The sequence below is a fragment of the Episyrphus balteatus genome, chromosome 2 (genome assembly GCF_945859705.1).
Source record: "Episyrphus balteatus chromosome 2, idEpiBalt1.1, whole genome shotgun sequence".
NCBI classification, from domain to species: domain Eukaryota; kingdom Metazoa; phylum Arthropoda; class Insecta; order Diptera; family Syrphidae; genus Episyrphus; species Episyrphus balteatus.
The window spans coordinates 74,030,233-74,050,929 of NC_079135.1; the positions used below are offsets into that span (position 1 = coordinate 74,030,233).

The following is a 20,697-nucleotide window of genomic DNA, read 5'->3' on the forward strand; positions in this document are numbered from 1 at the left end:
GGGGGGCACAAGGGACGGATTGGCAAAAAAAAACAGCAATAACAGTTAGAAATAAAGTGAAGTACCATACGACTGACTAACAAGCAGAAAATTTTAACGACCCACAGTGGTCTAAAACCTGGCCAAAAATATTTAGGCACATTTCCCACATCAAATAGGTACCAAATGACCAAAAAGTTACTCGGAAGGAAAAATTTTCATTTTCTTGTTACAGTAAAAGCCACTTAAGTGCTCACCCTCTTACTCCTGGATTAGCCGGAAGAAAAAAAATATAAAAAACCAGAAAATGCACGTACAATTCTGTGCTATATTAAAGTTAGTAATCTATTCTTTATTTAATTTTTTGACTTAAGTTGTTTCACCAAATAGTTTTTGAGAAATTAAGTTTTAAAGATGAAATTTTGAAAAAAAATGTTTACGTTTTTTAATTGATTTTGTATAAAATTTTGCAATATTCTGGACATAATTATACCATTAGTTAATGACCTAGTAGTTTTTAGTCAAATACTAAAGACTTCATTCTAATAAATATTAAAGTTCCTAAGAATAACAAAAAAAAACTGAATCATACTTTTTTGCCGGGAAACCCAGTTTTGTTTTTTTTTATTTGCATTAACCTTTTGTAACCCAAGGTCGTAAATTTAAAAATTAATAAGTCAATCGATTTATCTTTAATAAAACACGTATTTTTTTTAAAATTCAATAAAGTCATTATTTACTTAGTTATTTCGATATTTTGGGAGTAAAAAAAAAGTTTAAATAATTTATTTTTATATAAAAATGCAAAAATTCAAGTAAAAAACTATCTAATATTAATTTTTAGGCACTTTCCTAAAATCCAAAAATAAAACCCCGTTTGGTTTACTAACAAAAACTATTTTTTTTCTGAATTTCGTTTTTACACAAATTTGCTTATTTTCAAAAAAAAAAACCCAACTTTCAACATTAACTGTCAATTAAAAACTATTGGTTAGAAAAAACTATTTAATAGAAATTTGAAGTACTATTTCGATAAAGCAATACTTAAAGATTATAATATTAGAAGCTTCAAAAGAAAAAAAAATAGTTTGTAGAGCTTTTATGCAATCTTTTTCGGTTTGTTACAGAAATGTCACATGGGGCTACAAGGGGTTAAATTGTTTTATACCTCAAGAATGTTATGTTCAAATTGTAGGTCTCTTGGAGCCAAATTGACCAAGTTATGAGTATTTTAATACTTCCCTTAGGAACGTTTTAGTCTTTTAGTCCAGAGTTCAAAACTTTAAATCGTTATCCCCACAACTAATGTTTTCAACGCCGCGGCGCGCCGGTGCTCCTCATAACTTCAAAACTACTGCACCGATTCTTTTGAAATTTGGAACACTATTTTTTTACATCTTTTTAGAGGTATCCCTGGAGAAATTTTCTCAATAAAATAATATTTATAAAAATCTATAAGTAAGGGTCGCTTTTGAGGAGTTTTTTTTCAAGGGGTCTTTATTTTCGGGGTGCAAACTTGGGCAAACTTCTGAAATGCAAGTTTGTTCTACATATCCAGCAGTTCTATAATATATAGTTTATGCAATTTTGTGACGTGTTCCGCTATTTTAAAAACACTAATGTTAAAAAAAAACAACGAAAAAAGTGCAAATTTTTTAACCACTCTGTATGAAATAGAGTTGCATATACAATTATTTTTTATATCATTCAATGTCATTCGATGTCCATATCAAAATTTTTCACCAAAATCACTTTGAAAATTCACTTTTTTTTAAACCGAAAAAAAAAATTCGTGTGTACCCAACAAATAGCCGTTTATTTATTTGTGAGGTGGAGCTTTTCATGGGAAAGGGATGCAACAATCAACAAAATTCGCATTTTCAGCCAGACAGAAATAGACAAGAGTTTCACTCAAGTTCTTTCTGTTATTATTCATATATTTTTAAAACTCTTATAGTTTGATTTCCTTTAAGTATGAACTTTAAGTTCTGGGGGGGGGGGGGGGCACGTGCCCCCGTGCCCCCCCCCTTGATCCGCCTATGGAAAGAAAAATGATTTTTTGAACTTAAACAAAAATTAAATAAAAATATTGATACCATGCCTGATTTTTTAATTAAATATCTACATCTACATAATGTATAATATTCCAGAGTACTAACACATACAAGGTGTGTACAAAAAAATGTTGAGTTTTCGCATACATTTGTACCTTTATAGTTAAAAAATGTAAGAAAAATTGAAGAAAAATCGACGTTTTTTTGCCAAAAAATAATGATTTAAATAGTTATTCGACAGATTTTTTTTCAAATAACTTCTTTTACGAATAATACTTCCAAAAAAATAGATTTTCCATCATTTTTTTATCGATAAAAATCAAAAATTGGAAAATATATGGTGTTTTATACCCTCAGTTTTGGCATGTATAAACAAAATTTCAAACGCAAAAATCTTTCTTATTTGACCTAATCCAGAAAAACTAAGAACGCCATCGTGTTCAGCATACTCGAATTATCTTTAGTAGACATAAGAGCCCTCTGTCGGTTTTTTGAACTATCACAGTGTAATTAAATAATTGTTTGTTTTTTTGTAATGCCCGCGGATATGGAGTGATGCAAGCCCGGTAGACTTGCCTCCGCTTTCTGAGGCTAACCCAGTGAATCTCACAGACGGATCAATTAATTAAAATAGGGATATCAAAAACTGTTCTTCATTATTTTATCGTAACTTTAGAAAAAGTTCAGCTGCCTCATAAATGCTTCTTTCCAGTAAGCGAATGAGTTTTTTTTAAATTTTGCTCAATTTTCCATGGGACTTTTGATTTGAAACGACCTATAGCATTATTTTCATTCAAACAAGCATGATTTGTTGTTATTTTTGAGTTGATTTGTCGCAATGAGCCAATAAAATTGAGTTTTTTGTTTATTTGTTCTCAATTTTATTGGAAGGGAGAAAATAAACTCAGAGTCAGGACTTTTGATTTGAAACGACCTATAGTTGACTCTAACTGGGTTATTTTTGCACTGCCTGCCACAAAAACCAAATCATAATGAAAATAATCCTTCAACTTTCTCGGAAAATACAGTTACGAATAATTGATTTATGTAAAAAAAACTTATTTTTTTTGAAGAGTGTCGTACAGTTACCTTAATAGATGGGTTTCTAAGGTAATTTTCACGTTTTGCTTCTATCTTGAGGTATAATGGTTTTTATGCTTTGTTATTTTCTTTAAAAACTCCCTTTCTTTCATATTCTTTCCGGAATCTTTTTATGACAGAGGATTTTAAGAATTATATACCTAATTTTTCTACTTTTATCTTATTTTAAAACTAGAAAATATTTAAAATTAAAAATAAATTAACGGAATATTAATTTTTAAGTTTTTTGTTACAGTTTTTGAGCTGTTTAAAAAATAACGACGGTGTTTTTGTGAAATGACTTTAGCATTTTATTAAATCGCTGTAATTTTGAGCCATTATCTTCAATATGCAAAACAGAAATTTTTCAAGGATTATTTTCTCACCAACCCAATTTTAATTCTCAAAATTAAAAAAGAAAGTTATTTCGACTAGGTACTTTAAGCATTGTTTTATTATTATTATTATTTTTGTTTTTTTCTAGAAAAAGTTGTTGTAGCGTCTGTCATTTGCAAAATATATTTACTTTACCAAATTCAAAATTTTGTAAATTGATTTTAGTTAGTTTTTCTTATTATCTACATTAATTATGAAATAAATTAGTATAAACTTTGTGTTAACATTAATGCTGATTCAATAATCTCTTGTCATATTGAAGGAAATCCTTGACTTTTGTACCGAAATGACGCATAGCCATGTTGATAGGACGATGCTCCACAGTAATTAGAAGGTGTCAGAAACGAGCAACCCGCATTGTTAGTATCCGCCGTCGCAAACCCACTATAACTGCTGTTGTAATTCTTTGTTGAGTAGATTCCCATTCCAGGAAAACCCAAATGGTATGGATGATGAGGTAGTTCCATCTGTTGATGAAATAATGCTGGAGATTTTTCCATTTTATGTGCGGTCGTAATTGGTGGTACTGGTTGTGGGGTTGTTGTCCCTGCAGATCGTCTTTCATTCCGACGGAACTTTGCACGACGATTTTGAAACCAAACCTTTGAAGAAGATATAAAAAAATACATTAATACCCTCTTTTCAAAAAAGATTCTCCATCCTTACTTGAACTCTAGCTTCACTAAGAGAGACCTTGTTAGCTAGTTCTTCTCTCACAAACGCATCTGGATAATGTGTTCTCTCGAATACTTTCTCCAGAGCTGTCAGCTGCCCGCTGGTAAAAGTTGTTCTATTTCTTCGTGGTTTCCTTAATCCATTTTGTCTATCGTCTATTGATGAACTATATTCGTTTCGGAAACCATCACCTGCAAGATAGGGTAAAACCAAAATAAGTTAAATCTAAATTTGATAGTCATTCTTAGAATTGGCATTGGGGTAGCGCATTCTGTCATAAAAACAAAACAATTAAATTTTTATGGTGACATTAATGGGTGCAATCAGAAAAAGATCAATTTTTAAGACAAAGAATGTCAAGTATTTTGTTAAATATTGTTGAACTCTATATTTACTTCTATTTTCTTGAAATTCAAATGGATTTCTCCTGAAATAATTATAATTATCTTTCTATTTATAGTTCAATTGATATGGAGTTCATAAGGCTCTTTGAGGATCAAAGCATATTCAATTTAATTAAAAAGCAATTCAGTGCGGTGGTTCTGGTTCGAAATGCGTAAAAACATCATGACAAGCTATAAAATCAGAAATAAATAGAATAAAATAAAATACTTTTTTAGTGCAAAATCTCTTAAAGGTGTTGGAAATAATTTTTTTAAACTTTCCCGTGAGAGGATTTATGTACAATCTAAAGAAACCTTATAAGAACTTCCACTTGAGGAGTAAAATTTTTTCATTGCTATCGATGATTTGGTATATCGAACAGAGGCTGCAAAGTTGATTTCTTGCTTGTACGGGAAAATATATTTTTTTTAATTAAAAATAGATGTTTTCAAAATCCAAAAGTTTAAAAATTATTAGCTGTAAATTAATGATAAGAACATTGAAAATCATTAGTAGGTACAGATCAAGAGAAAAATCGAAAAATCAGCAGGAAAAAAAAAGAGGAGAACGTTAAAAACAAGGTTTTAACGATTTCTGCCTAAAAAATATTGAATTAATTTTTAGTTATTTTTTAATACAATGTAATCTCAAAAATTTTGTAAAAATAAAAAAAAAAATAATTTTTGTTTTTTTTTTATCATTAACAAAAAAAGTTTTATTTAAATAAATTTTTGTTAAAATGTACATACGTTTTTCTGTTAGAAATAAGCTTTTTTTTAGTTGGGAGCAAAATATTAAGATTTTGAGTTTTTATATATTTTTTTTATTGAAAAAAATAATTTGGTGTAAAAATTTTTGTGTATTGAAAATTTCATTTTTCATTTTTTGGTTGAAATATTAACTTTAAGATGAGAAAAACATTGGTATATTTTGTGGAAAAATATTGTCCAAAATGCAAAAATAAAATGTTTGTTATCAATTTTTCAATAAATGTCAGTTATGAGGTGTTTTCTAATAAAATTTTTTTCAAACTTAAATTTTAAATTACCAAGAGCCTTCCAAATACAGAAGTATCCTGCAAAAAACAATATAGGTACATAGATGGGAGATTTCACAATTATACGACTCCACCCAACGGGTGGAGAAGAAAATGCACATTTCCATTGTTACATATTTCTCGGGTGAACGCAGAAAAAAAATTTTAGGGGGGGTAGAGTGCTACGCCGACAATAGAGTGTGTAGAATTTATATTCTAGTAAAGACGATTGGAGCGGATTTAAAGATTCAGAAAAACAAGATTACTATCTGACTATTAACAAGTAGTAAGTAAGTAATTTATTCAAGTAAGAGAAAAAAGTAAAAAGGAAGTGTGGTAAGTATACAATGGTAAGTAAAAATTAAAATATACATTAATAAATTAAATAAGTATAGATGGCATAGTTAAATTTTTTCGAAGTGTAAGTGTTGCCATGGCATAAATGTAATTCATTTATTTAACAGAGTGTCTCACCATTTTATTTTTGTTCTTGCTTCTAAATGTTGTATTTCTTTTTAATTTTAATAGAACTTTTCAAGATCTACTATTCTTTTAAGGTTAAAAATGGGATACTTATAACTTCGATGCTAGAGGCCCAAAAGTTATGTTCAAAATAAAATTTAAGTTCATTCTCAGAATTAATTTTAGAGCGTACAGTTTATACTTTACGCTCTGGGGGTATATAACTTTTGGTACCCCTTGCCTATAGAAAAACGCGAAAATAAATTCTGAGTATTTTGATAGTAAAGGGTGCGGTTTGACTCCATCAGTTTTCAATTTAGGCATATCATCACTTCAGTGTCTTAAAAACAATTAAATAAAAATGATCACGTCCCTTGCTTTAGTGTTTTTTTTTTGTTATTGCGCAAACCAAAAATTTGTATCTCGCATAGTTTAAGAGTTATTGAATTGTCCGCTTGAATAAATCTGGAGTTAGCCGACAAAATATGAAATGATTAAAATTATTAAGTTAAGTTGACCTCCAATTTTGTAGCTTTTTAAATGCTTTTCAATTCCATAAACTTGGAGGCTACAAACCTCAACAGTTTTTTCTGATATTCCGCTAAAATAAGATTGAAGTTAGCGGACGAAAGTAGTAAAATTAATATTTAATATTAAATGCTAATTTAACCCAGTCATTTTTTATTTTAACTTAAAGTTTCAGAAGTACACTTCCGGTTTGACCATGCCAGTGGAGACATTTAAAAAAAATCACTTTTTTAAGTTTTTTCTTTTGCAATTAATTGTAGCTTTTGAGTACATTATTTTTGATATAAACCCCAATTTTGTAGGTCACACTGTTTTTAAAATATTCAAGATTTTGTTTTAAAAAGATAGCTCGAAAGTAACTTTTCAAAATCCAAAAAAATGCGAAATTCAAAAATGTTTTTTTGCTGAAATTAGAAGAAACCTAGACTAAGAAATCCATAAACCTCGATTTTGTAGCTCGATCAGTTTTTTTGTTATTCAATATTCTGCTAAAATAAGACTCAATTTCATAACGGTCAATATTTTCAAAAAAGTTTAATTTTGATTTTTTTTTCTTTTGAAATTGTAGCTTTGCAAAACAAAATTTGTTGCGCAAAAAATATTATCATTTTCTATTTCAATTTGGAGTTTAAAAAGTGCTTTCAATGATGCATTCAATGCTAGAAGTGGCACATAAATTTTCAAACAAACAGTTTCACAAAAGTTTAAAATTCATTTTCGGAGATTCAACCCCCAGAACCCCCCCCTGCATTCGCACCTGACCTACTTGCAGCCTTAAAAAAAAAAACAATCTAAGCAATTTGAGCTCTATTTTAATTATTTTGGTCCATGCCGAGCAGTCATCGAAAACAAACGTTACTATGGATAAAGGTTATTTAAACATTAACATTCAAAATTATGTTTAGTTTTGCACAACCAAATTCTGAATTTGTATTAATTTTCAATTTTGTTTTAAATCAAAGATCATCAATGGATACATGGATGGATAAAAGACGTAAGTTTAGTAAAATTTCATTTGATGAAAATGAAAACATAAAATTAATATGCAAATCTGTCCTAAATTTCGCCTTTGTTTTTGAGCTGTACAATCACTTTTTTTCAGTGGCGTATCCAGAAAAAAATTTGGGGGGGGGGGGGGGGGGGGCTAGAAAATTTTTCAAAATTTGTTTAGAGGGAAAATGTACGAAAAAATTTGTTTCTCTTTTTTACCCATCTTTGATCGCAAGTGAAGAGCTGTGGTGCGGTACTGAAAGTGGTAAAGTAGCATTTTACTGCTACTACTCGACAGCTTCGTACTCTGTCTCCTCCTTTCATAATAAAAGTAGTGTTTTTTCAAAGTTGTTATACTGCAAACATTTTACACAATGAGCAAGGAGTTCAGTCATCCGTAAAAAAACACTTTATTTCGTTCGAACTTTGTCATGTACTGAATTTAAAACTGTTAACAGATTTATTCCTATCACATTTAAAGTTATTGAGCTATAGGCTCATTATTATTTTCGATATAAATGCTCATGTTCCACAAATTGAACGTCCTTGAAACTTAATTTCAATAAAATTGGAGTCTAAATTAATAGTGGTCCGTAATGGTTTAAATTGTTTTGGTTTTTCAAAATTTTCAATACTGTTTTCGGTACAAGTAAGTCTAGTTAAAACGAAGATTTATTATTTGTTGTAAATGCTTAGACATAATTTTTTCTTCTTTTTTATTCTTGATGTCAATTACCATGTACCTAAATATATTAAAAATTTGTTTTAATCTACCATTTATTTAACAATGTATTTTATTACTTGCTTCACAAAGTTCTTTCTACCTTAAAAACACACCCTTTCGCCCAAAACATTTCAATGCACTCTTTTAGTTATTGGTTCACATTGTTCGATCGATTTCGAAAACTTTAAAATTGCTTCAAACTGTCAAAACTGAAGGATCATTCATTTTTATTTTGTTTCTAAAGTGAAATTACTACTGCTTTGTACATGGATGCAATTTTATCTGCAATTTTAATGGAACAAGCAGAATTTAAAAGAAAAATGAAGAAGACACATTTTGTGAGACAAATCAAATATGTAAGTGAAATGCAAAACATGGGCAGTATTATTGCAAATTTTAAAACAAAAATGAATTAGTAAAAAGCGAATGAGGTTGCTAACACAGAAGGAGTGCGCAATTCCCGAAGGTACCTGGAGAATTGCGCACTGCAAACACAGAGGCAGTGATGAATTATAATATTTCATGCCATGAGGCATTATGTATTTTGTATTAAATAAACAACAAATAAACTATACAAAACAATAAAAATATAAGTTTTGATAATATTTTGTCCGAAAATTGCAAATTCATTGAAAAATGCACTAAATTCAAAGTAAACTGAATTCGATGAGAAAATCTAAATGAGTGAAAAAATGCAGAACACCTAATTTCACTTTCGGCAAGTGAATGCCCAAAAAGTTAAATGCAGAATGTGAAAGTCCCAAATATTAATTTTCAATGAAGTTCTTGTTGATGTTTAATCCAAAATACATATTATTTTTTCGTAATATGTTGCTTTTTTAATCCAAATCAAAAGCGCAAAATGGAATTTGCTAAGAGAAACCATTAGTTATGTTGGCCACTAAGATTTTGAGATATCAAAAATTTCTATTTCTAATATCTTTAAAAGACGGCGTTTTGAGATTGCATTTTGCATAAGAAGTTTTGCAAAATTTAACGGTGATGTAATTCGACGTCAAAATACCAAAAAAATGATCTGAAGAATTCCAAATCGAACTAAAATCCAAAAAAAAATTACGCCAACCCTCAACGTCAGCTGAGGCTCTTACTCAAACAAACATAAACATCCGTTTCAGATTTTGGAGGGGGCTCGAGCATCTGAGCTGCCTCTAAATCTTTTAGATTTACGTAAAAGTTTCAGTAAATCATGTTCATTATGATGAAATCAGCTAAATAATAACATGATCTTGAAGGCTTGAGGGGGGGGCGTCAGCCCCCTGAGCCCCCCCCCCCCCTCAATACGCCACTGCTTGTTTTATGCTTGATCGTTTCGGTAAAATATGATGTTTAAAAGTTGATAGACTTAAATCTTTTAACATGCAAAGGCATATCGTGCGTCGGTTCTAAGGAAAAACTCAGTAACTGCTATTGAAAGCGTATGTAGTTAGTGATGATGTCACTTCACTTCTGTACTTTTACCATGAATGTAAAGCTGTTGGATTTTTATAAAAACTTAGTTTTGAGACCGATCTATGTAAGATGGTAAGAATTCGTTTATTGTCCAGCCAAAAATCATGACTCTCAACTATTAGAAGAGGCCAAATGGTGTTGTTACATTTCAAAAGTGATCTAGTTTAATAATAGGTTCCACGCATCAGTAATATACAACTTAAATACTTCATTGCGCCCACAATATCTTCAAAAGTGAAGAACGATTCATAAGAAAACATAAAATAATAACCGCAAACGTTAAGGGCTTCATTTCAAAAGTCAAAACACCGCAGCATATCACATTGAAGATGTGAAGGTCTTAAAATCTTTTAAAATCCTTTTGACGGTTTGTCACATCAGAAAGGAACGCGTCAGTTACAGAAAATTTATGACAACTTTGTAGGCACTTCATCAAATGAATCAAATCATGTCTCGCGGATATTTTCTCTTTCAAAGACTGATGCAAAAAATACTCGCTCGCTTTCATAATTGAGTGATAATAATTTCAGAGTATTTAAATTTTAATTGCTCATTTCGGCGCATTTGCAGGATGAATGCATTTCAAATTGTCAGCTTCCGTCAACTGTCAACTGACGATGTTTCATCTTCTTCTTCCCATATGATATGCAGGATTCAGGTGTCATGATGAGTTTCTGTTGCCATCATCATCAGCCCTTACAGAGGCACTCCATGGGGAATAACCACTTGCAATAAATAAGTCAAACGCATGCGGTATAATTTGTCAAAGCCCCAATTCTTTGCCACCCTGAAGTAGTAAAACAGAGTTTTTTTAAATATAAAAAAACAAAAGCAAAGCAGTAATTTTTTGTACTGCATCGATGACAATTTAGATGCACATGTCGCGTTAGCTTGGTTTTTTAAAGAGTTTCAACCAATTCTCGACCCCTTTTTTTTCAGAATATACAGAAATCAAATTCCAACAAATAAAATTAAAAAAAAGGGAAAATAACGAAAAAACATTGTAAGACGTAAAGTCGAAAAAAGGCATCGTTTTCCAACCACGCGCATCACTTTTCCTGTGCGGCCGACCTGTCAACACGAATTAACGTCCCGTCATGTCGGAGTTGCTTGCTGCGGCAGAAATGAAGACAGCTACTTTACTCCTTTGAGAATTGGCCGCGGTTTTTCGTCTTCAAAATAAAAAAGCACCATCCCCGACAATCATTGCGATCATTCGAATCCGATATCTCGAGAATAGAACAAGTATTTCAGTGGCGTCCGTCGTCAGTGTTTTTTTTGTTGTTGTTGTATTTGTTCGAGCTGCCTGATGTTGCTGCTGCATGAATATTCTGTATGGTATTAAAATTAGTGAATGGTTGTGCATTGAAAAATATGTACGTTCACTTCCAATCTTAATTAGATAATTAAGACGAATTGGATGGCAGGTTAGCTCTCAACACGATCAGATTTTGAATTCCGGACGACAACATTATAAGTCATTCGCTTAGAAAAATAAATAAGTTGATAGTGCTGGGTTTATTTGCTATTAATTTGTCTGGTTTTATTTTTTTTTCAGCTGAAAGTATTTCAAAAAACTAAAATTGCAATGAGAACATTATTTGTCATTGAACATCGATTGCAAGTGATGTTCTATTTTTAGGTGACTTTTAAATATAGAGCGTGCAGGTAATAGAAATATCGCCTTCGTTCGTTCTGTAGGTAGACGAAAATTTTATATGAATGCATTTGATACAAGAAGTATTAAGAAGAAGAAAAAATTTACTTAAATTAAAACTAAGCAAAATTAAATTATTTTTTTTTTTTAACAAAACTTTCAACCAATTTTCGAATAGGTACGTTTTCTTTTGAAAACTTTCAACTTTTTGGTATATTACCTAGATTAAACTTTAGTTTATTTGCAAAATTAAATACACAAATTTTACCCAAATTCCTTAGAGCCGTTATTGAAGTAAATAAGGTTGTATGGCAAGCACTGATAGTTTTTGTCCACAAATAAAATTTCAATTTTCAAAAAATAAAAAAAAAAATTCTAACAATTTTTTTTTTAATATTATGTAATTAAGTTCTTATTAAATTTTCAAAAGTCAATGCTCTTTAGTGATTGGAACTATCGAATAAAAACAATCAGATTTTTCAATATAGTACAGGAAAGATAGACTTTTTCGTGGAACGAAATATAGGACGGCTGAATTTTTCAAACCTGAAAGAGGGGCATTAGAAAAGCTTAAGTCTATGGTTTTCGGGAGACCAATTCACGTTTTTCAAAATGGCGGATTTCGCCATTGGGTTGGCGTCCCGAGAACCAGTACTTAAGCTTTTCTAATACCCTTATTTCAGATTTGAAAAAATCAGTCTCCCTATATTTCTTTTCACAAAATGCCTGTTTTTTTTACTAACTTTCCTGTACTTAGACTATAGTTTTCAGATCAATAACTTACGACTCCTACATCGCATGACTTTCAAAAATGTGCCAAATTATTGGAAATTTGATGGTCTACAACTTGTACTGTTTAAAAAATTATGTTACTATTACCGGGAATAATAAAAACATAAAATAAAACCGAAAAAAAAATTTAAAACAACATAACCTCAAAATTATTGCCTGCTCAGAAAAAATAATGTATCACAAAGAAAAAGATAATTAAATTTTCAAGAACTTTGGTCTGATAACCATTTCTCTAGGACAAATAGTTTTGTAGATATAGAGCGATTCGCGTTTTCCAAAATGGCGGATTTCGCCAGGGGGGTGGCGTCCCGAAAACCAGGACTTAAGCTTTTCTAATACCCCTCTTTCAGATATGAAAAATTCAGCCGTCCTATATTTCGTTCCACAATATGCCTGTTTTTTTACTATCTTTCCTGTACTAATATAGTAAACAAAATTTCACTCATTCGATAGTTCGAACCATTCACTCATTCATCCGTTTAGTGGAAATTTTCATTCGAATATGTATTTTTTTTTTCATTCGAATGATTTCATTATTCGATAGTTAGAATAATTTTTTTACTTGCAATATAGGTGCTATAGGGCAAAATAAGGATTCGAAAACAAAATCGAACTCTAGATAACAATCAGACATGACATTAAGATGATGGAGAATGCCAAAAAAAAATGGCTCCAGCAATTCTGTCTGCCTGTCTGTCCATCTATCTGTATATAACTCGAGCTAAAGCTTAAACTAGTGGAGCAATTTTCTTCTAACTTGTTAGTTAACAGTTTTGGGTGATTCCCTACAGATGAAATTGAAAATTTTTTTTAGGACTTGCCATATAACGCAAATATAAAAGATATTTTTTTTGTGTCAAAAATGGCTATAACGATTTTGATTTAAGTTTTTCTGGTTAATGTTACAAATTAGATCCAACTTATTAACTAAAAAAAATATTTTTTGAACCGATTTCCTTTCATCGATTTTTTTTTTAAGTTTAAGTAATCGTAATATTAAAATTAAAAAAAAAAAAAATGTTTCAATAACGCACTTTTGGATTTTTTAAAAATAAAATCACATTAACTGGAAAACTTATTTATTTATTACCCCTCGAAAACCGTATAAAGCACAAAATTAGAACTGCCAGACCTTTGAATTCGATATCAAGACGCGTATGGCTGCAAAACTGCTTACTTATATTTTGGTTATACCTCTTCCTCTACTCCCAAAATTTGCTAGGCCTAATAGCAAAAAACTTGTTTTTTTTTTATCACTTTTGACTAGTACATAGAGAATTTTTTCTACAATAACGATTGTGGGCTCATTTTCAGTGGCGTACGTTGAGTCGCCGGGGCCCCGAGGCAAGACTAAAGTTTGGGCCCCTTTGATATTTGGGGGCCCCTTAGATACAAAAAAAAAGTAAGTATACGCCATACATTTTTTTTGTATGGCTTATTTATTTTTAGGTTTATTTTAATGTTTTAATATGTTCGTTATGCACTTTGCTATACTTACTTAAAATGTCTATCATAAAAGTAGTAAATACTTGAAATAAGGGCCCCAAAAATTAAATATTTAGAGACCTCTAAAATAAAAATTTGTTTAGCTTAGAATTAATAGTTCTTGGGGCCTCTGTTCTGAAGTAATATGTACACATCTGATTTTCTATCATCAAACATAGTTTATTTCTTTTGGGGCCCCTGAAAAATTATTTTTGGGGCCTCAAAATTAAGTGCTTAGAGGCCCCTAAAATATTATTGGTATTGGGGCCTCTGTTCCGAAGTAATATTCGGAATGCAACCAATAACGTAATGTTTTTATATTTGGGCCTGATGTATTTGTGTTGGGGCCCCTGAATTGATATTTAATTTTACATTTGATTGTTTTGAACCAGTGAAGTAAAAGGTTTTGATGATCCTCAAATAATATTATTTGTCATGCCATCAAAAAATTTGATGAATATTTTTGGGCTCCTTAGTAATAGAGTTTGGGGCCCCCAATTAATATTTGATTGCCTTTCAACTAACGGGGATCCTGAAAAATTATTTTTTGGGAGCCTTCATATAATATTTTTGGAGCCCCGAATTCATATTTTTTTGGGGCTCCTAAAGTAATATTTAGTAATCCATCAACAAATGTAATTTAATTTAAAAAACTATTTTTTTTTTTAAATTTAATTTTTTGGGGGCCCTGAAGTAAAGGCTTTTGGGGCCCCCCGCCTGAAGTTGTTTGCTTTTTAGGGGCCCATAATGTATTGACTTGAGTAATATTTGGTATGCCATTAACAAAACAAAACAAAGATTTTTCAAGTAATATTTTTGGGGCCCTAAGATTATTATAATTTTTCTTTGAAAAAAGCAGTTTATTTTGTTGGGGTAACCTTTTTTTTAAATCAATATATTATATTATCTGCATTGTCTCCAGTGGGGGCCCTGGATTCGGTCGGGGGCCCCGGGGCGCCGCCCCACTTGCCCCAAGGGAGTGTACGCCCCTGCTCATTTTATAGATAATTATGTATTAGTATACTATAATTCTTGACGAATCATCCAAACAAATCAAAAGTTCGTCAGATATATGAAAAAATCTCATTTTGCCCCAACCTTGCGACACAAACCTGCACTTTGACCAACCATAAAATTTTATTTAATCAACCCACAAAATTGTTTTGTATATCATTGTTTAGATAATTTTATTGTTATTAAGTCTTACCTTTCTCATTTTTTGTTAAAATGAACAACAATGGAGCTATTCATAAAAACGATACCAATCTCTTTTGCAAGATGGCGGCTGTTCCCGACATCCGATCATCCCAACAAATTGACTTTTATGATCAGGACAACCACCCGAACACATTCCATGAACAAAATTGTGTCCCGCGAAAAATGCGATTTAATTAACTAATTTCCCTGGGCTAGGTCTGTTCATATTGAAATCAATTTTATCTGAATAAAAATTAAAATTTATACATGCAGAAGTTACGAGTTCATTAAGACCATAGTTTGTGCCATGTTTAGGAACATATACAAAATATTCATCCCTAGGACGTAAAGTGTAAAACAGTGTGTGTGGATCTTGAAAATCTTTTGTATTTCTATATAATGAAACCTAGTAGAGAATTTTCTTTTGAAATTATGTAGTCATAGTGCAAAACAAAATTTAACTGATAACACTGGTTTACAAGGGTTTTGTTGCCGAAACAAAAATATACTTTTCTGAAGGTTTTCGGTGTGTTGAACTCGAATCCGAAGTCAAAAACAACTAATCAGCTCCCGTTTTTGAGATATTACCGTTAGAAAATGCAAAAAAACGTTTTTTTGAGTTCTTCGGACCTTATTCTTTTATATACCTAAGGAAAATTGTTTGAGCATATTTAGTAACGGTTTCCATAAGAACTGTTTTCCAACTTTCGATACCTGTTAAAACTTTTCAATATCTTTTGTATTGCCCGAGATATCTTAAAATGAAATATGTGGGTTTGGCTTTATATATCATAAAGGAGATAATGACGTTATAAAATTTATAAAAATACCAAACAACTGAGGATATCTCGGGCAGTAAAAAAGATATCGGAATGATTTGAACAGATTTAAAAAGGTGGAAAATAGTTCTTATAAAAACCGTTACTAAATATACTCAAACAATATTCCTTTATAAAAGAATAAGTTCCGAAGTACTGCACATTCTAACGGTAATATTTCAAAAACGGGAGCTGATTAATTTTTTTTTTACTTCGGATTTGAGTTCAGCACACCGAAAACCTTCAGAAAAGTATATTTTTGTTTCGGCAACAAAAAAAAAGTTTAATTTTGTTAACCAATGTAATCAAAGATTAATCGCAGATCTTTATTATTCTCGACTCTTTTTAGGATGGTGTTTCTAACGTCATATTGAAATACAGTTAGAGATGTTATTCTAGCAAACGTTAAGACCGAACATTTACTAATATTAAAATTTAATCCATTAATACAACACCAATTTGTTATATTATTTATATCCTCTTGGAGTTCCTCAGCATCAGAGTTTAAAGTTGTGGACTTAAACAATTTTAAATCGTCTGCGACATGAGGCAGTTTGAGTGTTTAACAAAAGAAGGTAAGTCATTAATGAATAGCAAAAACAGAAGAGGGACGAGATGGCTACCCTGAGGAACTCCTGAAAAGTTATAATTAAATTGAGACATAGACAAACCAATCTTAACATACTGTTTACGGTTTGTCAAATAGCTCAAAATGTTCGAATGTAAACCAAACTGTTCAAGCTTTTTTACCAAAACTGTATGTTTGAAACGATCAAAAGCTTTCTCAAAGTCAGTAAAGATTGTGTCAACTTGGTGTCAGCTTTCCATATTATTTATGCAATAATTTGTAAAAAAAAAGCCAAATTGGTAGCATAAAGCCGTGTTGATACTCAGAAATATGACCCCCTATAATTTCGAAAAAATGTAGTATTATTAAATATTTTCGAACTCATTTAGTAGCCCTTTATATTTACTGCGTTTTAAAGAAAATTAATTCGTAACGACCAAAGAAAGCAGAGAAATTAATAAATGATCACAAGTAAAAAATGTGCGATGACACAAAAAAAAAATCTCGGCTTTAGGATAAAAAAATTAGGTACAAAATTAAGAAATTAATTATCCCTTACATAATTTCCTATCGATACATTTATTTTCTTTAAACAAATAAAGAATTAAAAGCAACATTGAACAATAATGTATTAATAAATTTAGTGGACTGTATAATGTATCTATGTATATATTTAAATTATAAATAAAAGACGAATAGTTATATTTGTTCTTATTGGACTGCGTGTCCTCTTTATTGAAAGATCTTGTTAAGACTGACGAGAAGAGAGGGAGGGAAGAATAGGGAATAAGGAAACACACACGATCGTTGGTTGGTGTCGTTGGTTGGCATGTCATGCGTGTGTGTTGGTAGTCTTCTTCTCCGTGGTAGGCACGGATTATTGAACAAACATTATTTTTTGTAAACGGCGCAAAAATGAGTTATACAATATAAAAACTATTGCAGTCCTTTAAAGTTTCTATAAACTCTTCTAATGTATAATCAATATCGTAGGCAATCATGATCTCGTGTGGGATCACAACTGTGTCATTTTAATTCTTCACATTATTTATCATGTGGGGTTCGCGTGCTATGCTAACCTCAGTTAACAGGCTTTCCGGATTTAAATTGTTCTTTGTCTGAGGCCAACTGAATAGGTACAGTTCATTTGTTTTCCCAAGGAGTTTTGTTTAAGTATTTTTTATAAACTATTAAAATATAATTCCTAAGACCTTGTTGGAGAGTTTTTAAAAGATGCTTGATGGATTGATACAAAATTTAAAATTAATATAGACGCCTAACTTTATCCACCCTGTGAATAAAGTATAACTAAACTGGGGGAATCGTATTCTTGAATGAATTGTAAAGTTCATAAAATTCCGATATATGGCTTAATTTTTGAAAGAATTAACAAATAAAAGGTTTTTCAAAAATAGTTTTTGATGTTACCAAGAAAAAACTTGATCAAAGGATATCACCAGTGGCGTAGGGTGCATGGGTGGCACCCGATAAAGATAAGATCAATGAAATTACACTTTTCTGTAATATTAAGATTTTTTACTTGCTCTAAGAAAATTTTGGAATCGCAAAATCGAATAAAACCGAGTTTTTAATTTTTTTAAGTAGCTAAGGAAAATTTTCCAAAAAAAATATTTTTTTTTTGAAAATTTAATAAATAAATAAAGAACCAATGAAATTTTGTTTTTATGTGTCGATTAATATGTATTTTGAAATGGCATACAAATTTTTTTTTTTGAAAACTTGTATACATAAAAATAAAAACCTTTAAAAAACCGTACCAATAATTTTGAAAATTTTTTGTCACTGCTTGGTTTGGCGTTTAAAACCATTCTAAGAATTGTTTTTGTACTTTTAACAAGAAAATTTTACGTTTTTTCAGTTTTTACTGAAACTTCGGCCATTCCATGTGCATTTTTTAGGACATTTTCACGCTTGTTATCCAGTTTATCTCGTTGAAGAAGCAGTATTTTTTTTTCTTGAAACTTGGTGGGCCTTAAGGGCTCATGATAAAGTTTATGTTCTAGAAGCTTCAAGAAAAACTAATTTAAAATAGCTAAATTATTATTAACAGACAAAGACGGTAACGGAGAAGACTTGTACTGTGTACGCGTCTGTGAATAATTTGGCTACGTTTAATTAGTTTTTCGTAAAACTTCTAAAACATCAACATTTTTTGTCATGAAACTTTTTTTTTTTTTTTTTCAGAAAAAAAAGTGCGATTTTCTTGCAATATCTTTGAACATTACAAACGGTATGTTTGAACAAATTTCATAAATCTGTTTTAAGGAACAAGAATTAATCAAAACCTTAATGGTGGGTAAATATTTTAAATTAGGACTAACAAAAACAATAAGCCAGTTAAAATTACGTCTGTCATAGCTAAGAAATGAATAAAATGTATAAGACCCCAAAACCAACATTTTAATTCTCTGAAACTAGAATCCTAAATAACATACAAATAAGTTAATGATAAAACTTGTTTTTCCCAAATGACCAAAACCTCAATGTCCTGTGATGTAGTGATTCCTAACATTATAATTGATTAAAAAACGCTATAACACGGATTGAATATACCTACCTACGGCTACGGCAAAGTTACATGCGACAGGTCTAACATCAAGGAAGAACACAATCACTCCGCCATTCAAAATTATTGTTTTGTTTTCTTAATACGAAGGATGTCTGCTTGTCCCATTAAATATTTATAACGTAATCTGATAAATTATTAAAAAACCCATACTCACCCATCACTTCCATTTCAGGGGCAGCATTGGAGTTCGTATTATTGGCGGCAGAATTGTGCGATTGCTGCATTTTGGTTATATCACAGTCACTTGCCAATTGCAAAAGATTATTTACCGAAAATCTTTTCACATTCTCAGATCCTTTTACCGTCGCTACGTGCATGCTACTAAATTGATTATTATTATTATTCGAATTCAAAAATTCACTACTTTTGCCAACATCGGTGTTGCCATTGAAAACACTATGAAACATCGATCCTTGACTATGATGAACGTTATTGTAACTGGCCACACTAGACGGATGCTCAATGGGGGTGGTGGTTGCTATTAATCCACCACCAGTACAACCGACACTACCAACACCGTGAATGTGTTCCAAGGATACTTGATGACTGTTGCTGCTGCTGCCAAAGAAGAAACTACCGGATGTTGGCTCAGCAGACGCGTCCAAATGTTGATAATTCAACATGATGCTTTAAATAGTTTTCGCGCTACGCAAAAAGGAAGGGGACGAAAAGCGGTCTAAAAAACTTTGTCAGAACGTCGAAATTGTTTTCGATTTTTCACTTAATTAGTCAATAGTTAATGTAATTAGTAAATTAGTCGCTTAAATCATTTATCAAAAAAATAAAAACCAAGAAAAAAATAAAATTGAAAAATAAATTGTTTCCGCCCGAATTAGCTATTGCTTTCGATAATAATTTACTTTGGGGAGCATAACATGGCACGCGAATTCGCTGGGAAATTTTTGAAATTTTCTAAACTTTTTTTTGCGCTGCCAGAGTGAGGAGAAGCCAATAATTAAATTAACTTGGTACAAACGGTTTAATTAGGATAATTGCTGTTTAACACTAACCACCCTATAGTCAACTGACTACTGAAATTACTTGGCGAGATTTTGATGTTTCGCTTAAGGAATCATCTCTGGTTGTTGTGCTTCTTATTTTTAAAAATAGCATCCCTGAGAGTTGGCTGGCATCATGCGAGTTCCGCACATGTGAGTGTGTTTTCATGTGCGGTTGCATCAAATCAGAGAATGAGATACTTTCGAGATGTTCGGCTCGGGTGGCATATTTTTAGATTGAACATCGTTATTGGTTAAAATTAAATTTTCTTGAATGAGAAAAATTAGTGTAAGATGGTTTTGTGGGAGTTTTTTTTTTTTGTTTTGTTTTAGTTGAGGAAAAACCGCACCTTCTTGTTGTAGCTGCGTACATGGGATAGCTAGAGTGCTGCGCGAAGGGATAAGGTATTTTTGAAAATTTAACTAGGAGGGACTAGAAACAGGCCGGTTCATAATTTTGATTGGTTAATTTGGATAATTTAATTGGATAAGATTCAATTATAAATAATGTGGAGATTTATATAAATGAATTGATTAATTATAATGGTTACTTTGCAAAGTTGATGCTAAATTTAATTATAATTTAATTTTATTTAATCGCTATTAGTAGTGGATTAGAAGCTTCATCTTTTTTAATTAAATTTGTTGTGGTATTTTATTCCTAAATAATTAATTGTTTCTAAAAGTGTGAGTTAATAAGTAGATATAGGTAATTAATTTAAAATTTTAAATAATTAGTTAAAAGTAGATTAATTATTATGTCTATGCGGGAATTACACGTGCGCAACATTTGATACAAACTTTTCCTTCAAAA

The 20,697-nt window shown here is 30.9% G+C and overlaps 1 protein-coding gene across 1 annotated transcript; it reads right to left on the reverse strand.

Moving 5' to 3' along the window:
* Positions 1-3,619: 3,619 nt before the first annotated feature.
* LOC129909043 (pituitary homeobox homolog Ptx1-like) lies at positions 3,620-19,636 on the reverse strand. The gene is made up of 3 exons (XM_055985990.1): positions 19,040-19,636; positions 4,176-4,375; positions 3,620-4,111 (listed from the first exon to the last, which is right to left on the reverse strand). Exons 1-3 carry the CDS (start codon positions 19,506-19,508, stop codon positions 3,761-3,763), a joined length of 1,020 nt encoding a protein of 339 aa, XP_055841965.1. The 5' UTR covers positions 19,509-19,636; the 3' UTR covers positions 3,620-3,760.
* Positions 19,637-20,697: the final 1,061 nt, after the last annotated feature.

Coding starts and splice junctions, on each gene's coding strand:
- LOC129909043 (XM_055985990.1), bottom strand. CDS start 19,508: ATGTTGAATTATCAACATTTGGACGCGTCTGCTGAGCCAACATCCGGT. Junction 4,376..19,039: donor CCCTGAAATGGAAGTGATGG/GTGAGTATGGGT, acceptor CCTATCTTGCAG/GTGATGGTTTCCGAAACGAA. Junction 4,112..4,175: donor TTAGTGAAGCTAGAGTTCAA/GTAAGGATGGAG, acceptor TCTTCTTCAAAG/GTTTGGTTTCAAAATCGTCG.